General features: G+C 47.5%; 4 protein-coding genes across 4 annotated transcripts; 1 reads left to right on the plus strand and 3 right to left on the minus strand.

The window, feature by feature from the left end:
• Window positions 1-139: 139 nt before the first annotated feature.
• On the minus strand, window positions 140-1,991 carry BDW43DRAFT_305343 (tyrosinase family protein; the record flags this gene model as incomplete). Its single annotated transcript, XM_032045782.1, has 2 exons — window positions 140-709; window positions 768-1,991. The coding sequence occupies 2 exons, from the start codon at window positions 1,989-1,991 to the stop codon at window positions 140-142; spliced, it is 1,794 nt and encodes a 597-aa protein (XP_031906407.1).
• A 3,622-nt stretch (window positions 1,992-5,613) lies between these two features.
• dppIV (prolyl dipeptidyl peptidase DppIV) lies at window positions 5,614-8,370 on the minus strand. Its single transcript, XM_032039982.1, has 2 exons — window positions 8,311-8,370; window positions 5,614-8,223 (listed from the first exon to the last, which is right to left on the minus strand). The coding sequence occupies exons 1-2, from the start codon at window positions 8,314-8,316 to the stop codon at window positions 5,914-5,916; spliced, it is 2,316 nt and encodes a 771-aa protein (XP_031906408.1). The 5' UTR covers window positions 8,317-8,370; the 3' UTR covers window positions 5,614-5,913.
• Window positions 8,371-8,832: 462 nt separating this feature from the next.
• On the plus strand, window positions 8,833-9,518 carry BDW43DRAFT_258508 (uncharacterized protein). The gene has a single exon (XM_032039983.1). The coding sequence runs from the start codon at window positions 9,172-9,174 to the stop codon at window positions 9,439-9,441; it is 270 nt and encodes an 89-aa protein (XP_031906409.1). The 5' UTR covers window positions 8,833-9,171; the 3' UTR covers window positions 9,442-9,518.
• Window positions 9,519-10,161: 643 nt separating this feature from the next.
• On the minus strand, window positions 10,162-11,058 carry BDW43DRAFT_7921 (GNAT family N-acetyltransferase). The gene has a single exon (XM_032050519.1). It carries the CDS (start codon window positions 10,993-10,995, stop codon window positions 10,360-10,362), a length of 636 nt encoding a protein of 211 aa, XP_031906410.1. The 5' UTR covers window positions 10,996-11,058; the 3' UTR covers window positions 10,162-10,359.
• Window positions 11,059-14,576: the final 3,518 nt, after the last annotated feature.

Below are 14,576 nucleotides of genomic sequence, written 5' to 3' on the forward strand. Positions count from 1 at the left end.
TCAGGTTCCTAAGGAATAGGCAAAGCCTTTTTTTTTTCTCCCCTTTCTCCTCTCTGGCTTCCCCTTCTCGGCATTTTGGTGCCCATCTCGCCCCCTTCGGGCGTTGAAGAGAGCACGACAAGCAGATTGGAAAGGCCAATCAACGTATAGGGCTGGTAACCATGCATGGTAGTACTTCTACTGTTGGGTCTGGGTCCAGAATACTGTCCTTGTGAAGGGGAGTCAAGACCTGGCCTTCAGTTTTAGGTAAACCCTCCTTTGGCATGTCTTTATATGGAAGGTCCGCGCGGGGGTTTTCGAGCACCTCCAATCTAAGCTTCAGGGACTTTGCGCATTCCAGCCTCTTTTCAGGGGAGAGTTGAATCAACCTCTCATTGTTGTTGACTAGCAAATCAGGATGCAGGACTTTGTGTGCAGTCACCTCGAGGGTGTTGCTGCAGTTGGTACAGCTAGGGACGTGCCACCGGCTGAAGACAGGCACGATACCTACCACTTCCTCCTTTTTCCCGGTGCTTGCCAATACACGGATGACGAAAGACCCAGGACGCTGCGCCCGGCTGATTCCTGACACTCGCACGATAGGAAGGGCGGACTGATTAGTGTCTTTGGCAACCTGCACTGTACTGGGCGATCCAACTGGTCCGGGGGCTGCCGGTGGAATCTTAGGTGGCTGATAGTTATAGCCACAGGCTTTGATATCCACCACATCCTAGAGAGCCGATCACTTTGAGTTACTCATACTTTGAAGCGCAATGAATGATACGTACCTCAGATGTCAGGTAATCGGTCTTATTACGTTTGAATGGGATCAACGGAGTTTTCATATTTAAGTGAGAGTCCGCTGCTGTGAATGGTGTCGGACCCTGGCTGTCAATGGGACTAGTGCCTGGATAATTCTCAATGATCTTTACACCCTCGGCCTGGTGTAAATCTTGCCACAGTGCGAATATGTAGTCGACAAAGGAATGGTGGAAATAGAAAATAGGATCAAATGACGCTGTGTCATTTTCTCCCATGTCACCGTTCGACTTGGGGAAGTAGGGCCGAGTATTATTTACGTCGGGGAAACTGTAACCGCCGACAGCCAGATGCATGCCGTTGTGAGGTTCCTCCACTGGGACAGCAAAGTTGGGATTCCACGTGGCCTGGCGACCGTACTGGTCATCATTCCACTTCGCTGCCGAGGTAGTGTTAGAGAAGACGGTGTAGTTCGGCGCCTCAAATGCAGCTCTGACATATAGGTCGCTCATGCCTGGGACGAGAGTCGTGCTTTTGTTGCCGAGCCATTCCGTTACATTCTTTTGGAGGTCTTCGATTGGTTTTTTGACACTTTCATTATATATTCTGGTTTCATCCAGATCCCCCGGCCCGACCAGGCCTGAATAGGGGCATCGCACCGTTTCATAATCTTTGTACTTGCTGTAATCAATAGCCTTTGTTTTTTGGCCGTCTGCACTGACAGCGACGCGCTTTAGGTTATCGTAAATGCGTTGCTGCATCTTGTAGGAATACAGTGGATTACGAATTGTGAAAGCACCCCCCTCTGTGGTATGAATATCATTAGAATTGAAGTCGCTGGGGGCGACCTTGGTCGAGAAGGTGTATTCCTTGTCGGTGAAGATCTTAGGGACGCCCGTCTTCTTGAACTGGTTCCAGTACGGAAGGGCCACATCGGTAGAGCCGGACACGTTGTTGAGGGCCTCCTCGAGACGAAGCAGGTAGGCCCGGTGCCAAGTTGGAAAGAGAACATTGCCATGATGGCAATATCCTCCCCACCAGTTCATATTACCGTATCCTGCACCCCTGAAGGGCTGGCCATGGTATCCCGCAATAACATAGAAGGACTCTTCATTTAAATTTGGGAGCATCCCCGGGTCTGCAGCCTGGAGCATATAGAAGGCCCTCACAAGCTTGTCCAGTTCCTGACGGGTGAGCTCCTCGATATCCTTGCGAATGCGAGTGCCCCTGGTTTTGATGCTGCGGTCAGGCATGGCGGATGAAGCTGGTTGATAGACTGTATGAGACAATCAATGCAGTCCGGATGCTACAAACTTCAAGTTATGTGTAGAAAAACCAAAAGGAGCATTGTATATGTCCCCCTGCAATTAGCGAGCATTATTATTATTATACTTGATAGCATTATTATAGCTGATAGGGTCCGCTTCTGACGTCAGCGATAAGCACTAATTGAGTCCACGATCTAGTCACGCGGCCGATATCTATTTCATAGGTTGAGGACTTTGGCGTCGCTGAAGAACTCGATCTACAAGAGAGTCTGGAATTGGAACGGTCATGTTGTCATCGTGTGAGATATGCGAAGTCGCCGGTTCGGGAAGGAGATGGCTATCCGAGTGACATCACGACCACTGTCCTCAGTTGATGCTCGAGCCACTTCTTAGATTCAACACGTCTCGCTGCAACCGGCGACTTGAATCATCGAGTGTTAACATCAGTGATTGTCGCTACACTTCTAGCTACAACATAGAGTATCTAGCTCCTGCTTTGATTGAACCACTATTTTTGATTTAGGTCATAAGTAGGCGCAGAATTCGATCCTATGCGGTGGAAAATCACACCTAACAAACCCTATAGCAAACTAGACTAATCACAGTCTTACTTCCTATCTAGAGTAGAGGGAGCAACCTGGCTATTTTCTCGTTTTCGGTCATAAGACCTACGCAGTAACTCAATTATTGTTCCTTGGGAACAATTGATATACTATTCCTTTTGATATTAAGTTAGGGCTAAATGCTCATTCTCACATCATTAATCTTATACGAGGCCTGAACAGTCACCACCTAGCGTGTCCGGAAGCTCATGGGTACTCATCATGTATGCAGTGTTTTGCATACAGTCGCACATCTTGGGGTTTAAACGATTAAGTCTTAGTAAAACCACTACAGACACACTTTCTGGAAGCAAAAGTGGAGACAGTGCCCCTGTAGTGTCATAGTACATTGTCCATTTATGGAACTCTGAATTACGGATAATGTGATGGCAGGCTGACGGTCAGCCGTAATGCTTGCGGAAGCGATGGAGGTTTGTTTCTTGCAGAGAGATACAAAGCCATTGAAGATGCAGGACAGTATTATAACGTCCAACATACTCAGCTTAAGTAATAGATACAGAAATGTCCTCTGATTCTTAGATAATCAGAATGCTGGCCCTCTAACTTAGCGGGCTTGAATATATACGAAGATATACCCGGATATAGATTGTGCGCGTTTAGCAACACGCCATCACCTAACTATTTCGCATAAAAGTATCGTTTAAGTTGATTATAATCTTAGCTTTGCTAGAAAGCCGCGAGAGCGGCCCTGATTTCCATATATTATAAGTATCCATACGACACTGGCGGGAGTATTTGTACTTGGTATATTGGATATGTGTCCCACTCTAACGTTGTCTGCTGCGATCCGAATGTTATACTTCATGTTGTGATATTCTTCTCCTTTTCTACCTTTTTCTTAGACTATCTGTACTATCTTCCTATATAGCTTGGAGTTAGCACGCAGTCATGCCTTAGGCTTTACGCTGGTCGCCTCTCCCTGCCCCATTTTTGATTGAATATTCTTGTCCATCCGGTTGTCTCCCATAACATTATCTGTTACTGCCCATGCCTCTCGGTTGCTACATACACAACCTGTGCATGCGTTTGCTTGTCCTGACTGCCTGCCTGATATGATTGAAGCCGCCTTCGTCTGACATCTGGTCTAATTGGTTCCTTTCTCCGCCCCTGGCGGCCACTATGTTTTCATGAGCATTCTATAGACCAGTACGACGCTATATGATTCGAAGGACGCATATTTTCTTGACTACTCCAGCCACCCGGGGAACTATGAAGGTGTAGACCTATTATTCATATAATTTCTCTTCTTCTTTAATGGTTATGGCCTGTAGTGTGCATAGCGTGTGTCTTTTAGTCTAGTATATACCAACCTTTCATGCGCACCCACGAATGTCTTAAAATTCCCTTGTCGGAGATAATCCTTGGGCTGAATTCAGTTTGTTTGAACAACAATATCTTTGGTATCCATCTATTTTCTTTTTCTAGCTACTTTCCTTGGCAGTCTGTTTTATGTATATTTCCAAACCACACAAGGCTATCCGCTCGGTGCAGGACATTGGCATGCGCCTATTCTCCTGCTTGGTGAATATGAATCAAGTTCCATTTTCTGGTTTACTGCACTTTAATCTTAGTAAACCCGGCTACAACATATTACCACAAAACTACCCTAAAATACATGTAGTAGAACGGTTAGTCTTGTTCACGTCTTTTAGCTGCTACCTCTTCGTAGTTACCATATGCTCTGGCTCATCTTGCCATGCCAGTCCCTGGAAGCTGCCCATTTAATTCTGTTCTTAAGACCCAGTGGATGTATTTTTGGTTTCTTCGACTCACTGCTCTTTGCTTTTAGGTATGCTTATATTCTCTATTCCTCCTTTGGGCTTCACAAATCGTGTAGAATGTAGCATTGATTAGCCCCTCCTGGACTCACAGCGTATAAATAGCCATCGATGCTCCTATAAAAACCAAAAGCGATTAAATCATGCTAGTCCAGCTAAGGTCCACTTTATTCGAATCGCCGCAAACTTCACGCAATGAATGGCTTGCTCGTCACCTCATACAGCGCTACAAGGACGGAGTCTATTGGTTCTGAGCGCAAGGTTACAGCTCCTTCTCTGATTTTGGGGAATTGAGTGCGAGACATTCCAACGCCAGTATGCAGTTGGACACCTACTGGCCATGGCCACAGGCTGTCGCATGCCTTAGACACATATACAAACCATGATCGCACTATAGTTAAAATTCCAGCCGTCATTAACGCTAAATATTATATATCCTATGACCAGTTACAGACCGGACGAACGACCGTTTGGCTAGGACATGAACCCAACAAAAGGGCTATATATAACTCCTCATTTTATCAACGTGTACGTCGTTCAGGTCGATCCCCATTCTCGGTTTCATCCCCCATGGAAACTTTCTAGCTTGACCCCGAAGCTATTATCACCTTACGTTCACTACATTGAACCATAATGCCGAAGGTCCTTAAGCAATTCGAGGTAGCAATTTTCAAGGGAGGGTTTTACAAAAAGGTACTCTAGAATCAAACGCCCGGGAAAAAAGCGTATTGCGCCAGTGCAGCCAACTTACAATGGTTCGATATCCTAACTACGCCTGGACGCTGGGGAGTCCATAGACGGGATCAAGGACGTCTACTTGCAGGTCAATTCTCAGGCGAAAAACGATGCTCTTGTCAAGTTGAAACGGAAACAAGGCATAGACGCAAGCCATGGCTTCGGGGACGATTAATGAGAACACTCCAGCTGAGTCTTACGAAGAAGCTGCTAGGAAGTTTTGGCAGGATATGGAGAAGCAAGGGAGAATCTCGGCTGAGAGCTTATATGTTAGTTGATTATCGTACCGGTTGTTGGGGCCAGCTGACGATGGGATTTAGGACCTTTGAACCTGGTCCTAGAGCTCAAGCTCCTCGCCTTTAGCTTAGATATTCGCGAAAAAGAAAGTTCGAAGAAAGACCCATGATTCGCAAATCCAAGGGAGGGGAAAGAAGTTGGGAAGGGAATGCCCCACAAAGGGTGATGGTAAATATATGTAGTCCTATATTCTAGGAAAGGGGGCCGGTTGGGCATCGCATCGGGTATCTGCTATGTTCGAATATTGGATTATATCAAGCTAACCTTGATGATTAAGATAGACAGTTCATTGCCCAGTATATCTCAAACAAACCACTAGTGTCACTGTTTGTTGAAGTTCGCTATCCCCGGGGAGACTCCATCTATAGTGAAATGTGAACCTGATCTGTAACCTCTTGTACGTTGCCTAGCTCTAGCCGTCACCTCAAAAGTACATACGCAGTATATGGAAAGTAAACCGCAAAAATGCAACAGTTACTCCTTCAAGTCCTTCTTAGTCCACTGGTGCAGCAACACCTCCGTTTGCCGGTTCTTCTCATCATACAGCTTTCTCGCCAGCTCCTTATACAAAAACACACTTCCGCCGTGGTAGCTAATGCCATGATCCGAGTCCGTAAACCATTGAGAGTCCAACTTGTACGGCGAGACACCAGCACCCATTAGGAGATCCACCAAGGCAGCCGAGTTCTGGAAGTGAACGTTATCATCACCCGTGCCGTGCTGGATCAAGAATCCACCTTCTACATTCTTGAAACCGTCCGTCTTCCGGACCGCGCTCGTATTGTACCCTGCTTCGTTCGTCGAGAGGGTCTTCATGTAACGCTCTGTGTACATGGAGTCATAGAAGCGCCAGTCAGAGACAGGAGCGGTGATGACACCCAGGGTGAACGCGTCGCTGTCCTTCTCCAGAACTTTGCTGGTCAGGTAGCCGCCGAAGCTCCACCCCCAGATACCGATGTGGTCTGCATCGATCCAGGGAAGGTCAGCGGCTTGCTGTGCCGCGTAGATCTGGTCTTCTGCTTCGAGGAGGCCGAGCTGTCGGGTGACGGCGGAGCGGAACTTGCGGCCCTTGAAACCGGTGCCCCGGTTGTCGACGGTCCAGGTTACGTATTCTAATTCCTCATCAGAGGCAACGTAGGACTTGAAGTTCAGGGATTGCCATTTCTTGGATACTTCCTGGGCTCCTGGGCCACCGTACGGGGTGAAAAGAATGGGATACTTCTTGTCCTCGGAGAAATCGGGGGGTAGTCGCTGCATCACGTTGAGTGTCTCTCCAGAGGGAAGGTCGAGTTCGAAGTAGGTAATGTTTGGCAAGGCGTATTCCTTGATCTTCTCGATTACCTTGGCGTTCTCGGTGATTGTGCGAATTGGTTTGGTACTGTTGGTGGAATAAAGTTCTTGGTAAGGCACATCTGGTCCGAGGTACGAGAGGATGTAGTATCCTGAGCTCGCAGAGAAGGAAGCGGACCAGTACGCAGCAACGGTGTCGTCGACCAGCGGGATAACTTCGAACGAAGAATATGACACGGAGTATAGATGACGCTCGGTGCTGTGATGCTGGGTCGACAGGTAGTACACCAACTGGCGTTCCCTGTCAATACTAAGGATGGTCGTGACTTCCCATTCGCCTTCGGTCAGAGGGATAGCATCGCCGCCCGAAACAGGGAAAAGATACAGATGCGCCCATCCCGAGTGATCAGAGATATCGATGTAGTAATCCGTCTTGTCAGATGACTCGATAGAGCCGATATAAGCTATCGAGATCAAGTTATCGATCCATCCGTCTGTTCCATCTCGCTCGTTGATGACTGTAGCCTTGTTCGAGGCAGTATCGACTGCAACTACCTTCTGTTCATCCTGGACACGGTTGAACGCCTTGGCAGCAACGGTGGTGTGAGTATCAGTGAGCCACGCCACCTCCCCGATGATCAAGTCGCTCGGTTCGAACGCGTCGATCGGAGCCCGAGTCACCTTCTTGCTAGCGATGTTGAGGAGATTCAATGTCACGGTCGGATTTGTCTGCGATACCTTGGGATACCGCAGCTTAAGCTCCCGCGGATACGGCGGAGCAATCGCTTGACCGTTCATGTAGTACGGAATAGTGTAGGTCGGGACACCAGTCTCATTGAAGCTCAAAAAGGCCAAATATTCACCGTCCGGCGAGAACCACTGCGCGAAGCGATCGCCCAGAATCTCTTCTTCGTAGATCCAGTCCGGTACGCCATGGAACATGTCCGGGCCACCATCATCAGTAATCCGAGTAACGGTGCCATTTTCCCAGAGGAAAAGATCGTTGCCGCGCACAAAGGAGATTGTATCGCCTTTCGGACTCCACCGGGCATCCTGAATATCACCTTCCTGATCGGGCACTAGGGGGACGGACTTGGATGACGCGACATCCTGGACGTAGTAATCGGCAAAGAACGAATGCCGATATTGCTTGGTATAGTTCGACGCCCACAACACCGACGACAAGTCCGGGTTGATCCAATACCCGGACGTCGCACCTCCTGCAGGAACTTTGTCCGCAGGGACGAATGTGCGCGACTCATTGGTGGCGATGTTCTCGATGCTGAGACCACCATCTTCAGCCGCATAGACGTACGACCCATCCTTTACGCCGGCGATCCATTGCACCGAGCGTGAGCTCGGGGCAATTGCTTGCTTAATTACGGTCTCATTAAAAGTGAGACGCTTGCTGCCTCCTCCTGTAGGCGCGTGTGGTTTCCGAGGCACATCAAGGGCATGTGCGACGCTGGCCAGGAGCAGCAGAAGCTTAGAGTACTGTATCATGAAGGATTAATTATTTATACCTTCATCAATGCACTGGGGCCAAAACAGAAAAAAGAGAAAGGAATGAAGCCAACATACCTTCATGGTGGAAACAATTCCGGGTTGAAGCGCGGATCAAGGGGTGAGGAAAGGGAAATGCGGAATTTCGGGTTTAAATAATATCCATGAACCCTTTTTCCCCGCAATAAAATAAGTAAACATGTCTTATCATCAATCCACCTCCTCTCCTCCTGCCAAGCACCTCAATTAAAAACCGGTGATAGCCGTTGGACAAACAACTGCTTCATTGGTGGCATAGCCATGCTAGCGGTGTAACCCAAGACTCGCACAAGAGTTAATCAGGATTCTCGAGATTACAACATACTCCGGCAAATGATGCTATTTGGGATGATATCCCCGTGTTTAACAATTCCAAAGGCCGAGCTAGAATAGTTACACCTAATTAATCAACAAAAAAAATGAAACCGATACATCCAAGATCAACTCAAAACCGCTACTGATGGGACTATTGTTGGCTTAATTTCCGGAAACAATGACATCCTGAGCCAACACCACGCCTCTTTGTTATGATCCGCCAATGGCTTCAGACCAATGTAAGTTGGGTAACCAGGCCAACTTCACACTCACGCGGAAGGCCCCTTACCCCAACCAGTGCCAACCCCACGGCCATTGTCATGCCCTTCATGTCCATGACCCTCGCCAACATGGCCGGGGGGACGCTCGAAGGGAGGTCCCCGATTCGGGTCATCGCGCCAGTCCCGGTCATGATGCCCTTCACCAGACCCACGGTGGTGCTCAGGGTGGTCATGATGCTCATGCGGGTCGTGACGACGTCCAAGCGCTCCAAGAGCCTGACCGAGCGGTAGTCTATCGTCGAGTGGAAGATTGCGGTCGGTCAGTGCCCCCTCGACCTCCTGCTCCAGGTTCTGACGACGTCCAATGCCACCAAGGGCCTTGCCGACGGGGACCTTATCGGTGACCTCGCCCAGAGGAAGCTTGTCAGTGACTTTGCCAACAGGAAGCTTATCGACAACGGGAAGGTCACGGACGAGAACTTCTCGAGGTGGGACTAGGGATCATCAGCTATGCCTGCTTCGTCCTCTATACGAGGAACATACCGTTGCTAGCCGGAGCAGCCGAGACGAGTCCAGCGACGCTCAGGAGAGAAAGGATGGCGGCGGCCTTCATTTTGGCAGTATGGGTAAGTGATTGTAGGTTTGCTATAGGTGCTTAAAGGATACAGTTGCGATGATGGGAGAACAAAAACTACCGGTCGCGAGGCCTACTTTATACTCCAAAAGCCAGGGGATCGTCCTCCCACTACACCGTATCATAAAGACAAAATATATATATATATATATATATATATTCAAATTGATCTCCAGACGTTACGTACTCTATAGTCGGAGTGGAGTGCCTTAGAGATCACCACCCTACAAATTGGCAATCATCACCACGACGAGGCAAAGCTCGCCCATCTCTCCTGCAAAAAATGGCTCCGCATCACCTAATTGGTAGTAATCATATTACATTTACCATAGCCACTAAGATAGACTTGAAATCACTGCAAGGCATGCGAAGATCTCACTGCGCAGGAACCTCGCCGGGTGCCGTTGGGCTCAGGGCTCGCAGATCTAGCTCGATAACGCGGAATTAAACTACAAGCCCTGCCGTTATGGGGCGTTGCTCTGGGGCATGCTGTGCCAATAATTTGGCAGGGAGTGCATCCCAGCTCCACTCGTAACTCCATATGTTTTCTTACCCCTTGATCTTGAGGCAAGGGGTGAAGTCACTATCAGCCACAGACGTGTGTGGTTGCCTTTCCCATATTCTACGACAATTGCGTAGCACCCTGAGACTAGGTTCGCAGGAGAGTCTGTTTCAGGGTCTGCGACGTGTAATATGCTTGATGGTGCCTCAGGGGCTTGTGGAGATTCATGCAATGTCAACCCCTAGCATTCCAAAATAGTAAATAGTCTATGCGCACGTTGATCACTAACCCTCCCATATCATATACGTACATCCAGTACATAGAAAACAGGAAGCTCCATATGTACAGCCCCCTTGGAAAATATCATTAAACGCTCATCACGCTCAAACGTAGCCAGCTGACGAAAACAAACACGTCTAATTCAGCAAGGGCTTCCTCAGAAAATCTGAATAAACCATCGCCTCATCCCCATCCAATCGCCGCTCCCTATACCTCGGTTCCGACTTCCAATACACATAACCCCGTCTCTCATACCACTCGACCGTACAAACTTCCGGCCGTACCCGGTCCAGCTTGTTCCAGAAATCGCTCTCTTCGTAGAAATACCGTTTGCTTATCGCGTTCAGTGTGAGGTATTTACACTGGGGGCTGCCGTATGGCTCCTTGGTTGCCAGTTCCTCAACCAAATCCATTGCTTTGCGCCCAAGGCCGCCCCGGTATTGGGGGAGGATGAAAAAGGTCTGGATGGTGAGGCATGAGCGATCAGCCATGGCAAGTTCGGGGTCTGGGGGGCTAGCGTAGGAGTCTAGGGAGATGTGGCCGGCGCGGATACGAGTTGCGCCACTATCTGTGGGTAATGGGGGGATGGTGATCCAAAAGAACGACTTGAGCTTTGCGTCCTGTTTTTCACGCCACTCGACGAGCTTGGCATCTTCGAAGTCCCAGCCGCATTTTTGGCGTTGGATTTGGAGTTCGGTGTATTCCGCTGCGTTGTGGAGGTTGATTGGAACTAGGGTGCAGGGTTCCTCTGGAGTAGATGTGGTGGCCCCCATTGTGGACTTTGTAAACTTGACTTTTTGACCTTCAATTGAGGCGTGATGCTATCCAGATATAAGTAGACCAGGAAAGAGGGGGAAATAAAAAGAACAAGTTTGTGTCCAACGTGGGCCATCCATTGAATGTGTCATATTCATTCATTCTGAGTCATTCCTCAAAGGATCAAATATCTAAGCATTTCATCAATCGTCCAATGGGAAAATCCTTCCAAGCGATACGATTTGGTTTATCTTATCTCCACGCTCTGATCTCCGTCCCTTTTTTTTTTTTTTTTTTTTTTTTTTTTTTTTTAGAACTTTTCCCGAGGTTATTCAGAACTAGACGATGGTCACCGTGGATTTCACTGCAACCTTCATGGCCGCATCGAGGTGTCACTTGTCAAATTCTATCAGACCTAAACGCTCATAGGCGTCATATACACGGAGAGAGCGTCCAAAACCAAGGCCTTTTGACCATGTACTCTCCCACAAGCAACAGTATCGTTTGTGTCTTCAGTAACGGCTCCTTCAGCTTTCGATCCGAAAGACTTCGACACCGTATGGGAACACCCTCGCCTGTGTCCAGCAAGTCCTCACCCACATATAGTTTTGTATCTGGTGAGAAATGACTTGCCGTTGATATTTTTGCTGGCCAGGTCATCCAGCCGCTCGGTGCATCTGGAAGTCGCGTAGTAGATACCAGGAGAGGGCCGTACAGTTTTACGAAGCCATCTCTCACTTCTCCGAACAGCTTGCGACGCTTCAATATGACATTTGTGTCAACCACTGAGGTGAGTCGTGTAATTCTACACCTGATCCTCAGGAACAATACTGGCGCGCCTGGTCTCAGGGAAGCCCACGGCCAGGAGGCGGCGAGATAATCATCCGGTGGTAACTGTATTCCCCATACGTGCCACGCCAAATCAATTGTCAGATTGCTTTTCCAGAGGCCAGCAAGATAGTCATCACCGGTAGCTTCCGAAAACACGTTGGCAATTTCCGATATTGCTGTCACTTTATCCAACGCAAATGTTAAACGACTTGAGGAATATGCGCTTATGTAGTCCAACTAATCTGACTTAGAATAAACTGGACTTCCTGCGCAGTAAGAGGACATATGGTTTTGTTCTCGGAGAATTGGTGTTCATCGCAATGCAATATACAACACGGCTATTTCAAGCAGTGCACTCCACGACTTGGCAGAAGGTCTTCTTGGAAGGTCCAGCCCCTTTGGTAGATATGCTCGGTCCACCCTCTCGAAATCAACTTTTTGGGTCGGGCGGAGGCATCCTCACTGTATCTAGGCTCAGACGGTGCGTGTGAACGAAGGAACGCGAACCGTCTTGCTCCAGAAAGTCGGATGTGGCTAGCTCCTGTCTATTCTGGGCTCTTGGTACAAGGATTGGCGGTTTTTGGTTGCATGAAAAGACCGCGATAATAGTTATTTGAGCATTTTTGTAGATGTGAGCCATATATCCTGACTCAACGTTCCCAGTCGCCAGGGTTGTCTTGAATAATGCAAAGAGGATATATCCAAATATATCAAATTCCCTAGCGGTATGTAATCTCGACAGCATCCTGGTAGAGACCTGGTAGCATGGACAAGGGGTTCCCGCCTAGATAGGCCTCTGAGATATTTGATAGGGATCATAAAAAAAGTTCTGATCGTTTTGATATCATTTAATACAAATATCTTACAAGCTATTCGGAGGCTCAACTAGCCTTGGGGCATGATTTGGACCGCTAGGTCCGAGAGGCCGCGTTGGTAGCATGACAGAAGACGAGCTCAGGCACACAGAATGAGTTTCGCAGCATTTCGCTAAACACTCAATGGTTGAGTCGTAAGCTCATATATCCTTTGCATGACTGTACAGTCGAGCACCCATATCAACACTGGGGGCCATGGACCACGCCGGAATATGGCTGTCTGCAAATCTTGTAAGCAAAGTAGTCTTTGAAGCCCCTGCTGTCGACAAACCTATGGCTTTGCAAAATTCTATAGACTCTCGCGCTTGAAGACTGGGAATACGGAGCACCATCGGGTGTCCGGACTTCCCCGCTAGTTTCACTTGTTCACCTCTCCAGGAGTGTCAAAGGGGTGCTCCAAATTGCGCAGGATAAGTGCGCAATTTGGGCAACTATTAACAATTGACCTTATATGAAAGACTAAAAGGGTTTACAGTGGTAGTGGTGGTGAGTTCATACCCTCGCTATGTTGGATTATAAACCACAACCCACTAGACTGTGTGCGGATTCGTATTTTAACCTAGTGGTGGAATCAACACGCTAGGCGATATGCAGAATGCCACTATCTAGTCCTTATGTATGTTTATGTACAGTAGTCCATTACTTATTAATGGATTTGGAGCCTTGTCACGGCCTATAGTGGCCTATATATTTAGTGTTCTGTTTAGCGGCCCTGTGATACGCAGTGTCACAGATCGAATAGCGATTCGGCCTGATGACCGTACAGGATACCCTGACCCAGGTGCGTAGACAATCGGTCACCGATGAGGAACATCAGGCCACACGACAGATTGGGTTCAAGGGGGGTTCTGAATCCTTTAGGCATGGAGCCTTTAGCTATAAATTAGCGAATCGTTAGTAGTAGTAGGAGATCAAAAATCTGTCTCCTGTCTGAATAGTATCTACTGCCTGCCTTTGACCTCTTTCTTTATATTAGCCTACGTACCCTTACTAGTTGACAGGTCCTCTACCCTAAATAGTAGATACCCTTGACATCTAGTATCTTCTTATCAGCTAGCTTTGACTGGTAGTTCTTACCAGTACTTTAAAAATAGACTTACCCTTATAGACTTAGCATGTTTATTAAGTACCTGAGTTAGGATACTTTAAAGCTATACTGCATCCTTTTCTATCTCAGCTCTACTACAGCTATCTAGTAGAGCTGGTTAGCATGCTGCGAGTATATCCCATATCTGCTTTGCCTTGTCCAGAGCCTCAGAATCTACATGCAGGCTTTTAATCTGCTATTCAGTCACCTATTTACTAGCTTCTATAGGCCTTCTTTCTAGGTCCTTCTATACAAGTAATATTATTTCATGATCTGAATCTGTAGGACATACCTTGTAAACTAACCAGCTATCTAAGGAATCTAGTTCTGTGGTAGATATAGCTAAATCAATGATTGAGATATCTGGGGTACACTTAGGCCTGTTAGGAATTCCTGATTTATTATTAATATGCAGGTTAAATCACTTGATTAGGTTCTCCATGGGTACTATATTAACCTGTTTACTGGTTTAGGAATTCTATAGAGGGCTATAAGTATTGAAATTACTTAGTATAAGATATCTTCCTTCTATTAATAGTCCCTATTCTGTATCTTCAATAGCTCATTAGTATCTAGGGCTATTACCCTGCCAGTAATAATCTTCTTCTAGCCAATTATTATAGCAGTTGACTATTCCTGTTCTTTATATACGGTTCCTGTCCCTGTCTAGATTCCAGATATCTAGGGCTAGTATATAGAGATAGTTAACCAGGTCAGTTCTTTCTTTAATAGCTATTATATCTAATAGTCCTTCTAAATTACTATCAGTACTCTATAGTGCTTCTGCTCTCCTCTTTCTAGCTAG

Source organism: Aspergillus alliaceus (assembly GCF_009176365.1).
Source record: "Aspergillus alliaceus strain CBS 536.65 unplaced genomic scaffold BDW43scaffold_1, whole genome shotgun sequence".
In the NCBI taxonomy this organism is placed as follows: domain Eukaryota; kingdom Fungi; phylum Ascomycota; class Eurotiomycetes; order Eurotiales; family Aspergillaceae; genus Aspergillus; species Aspergillus alliaceus.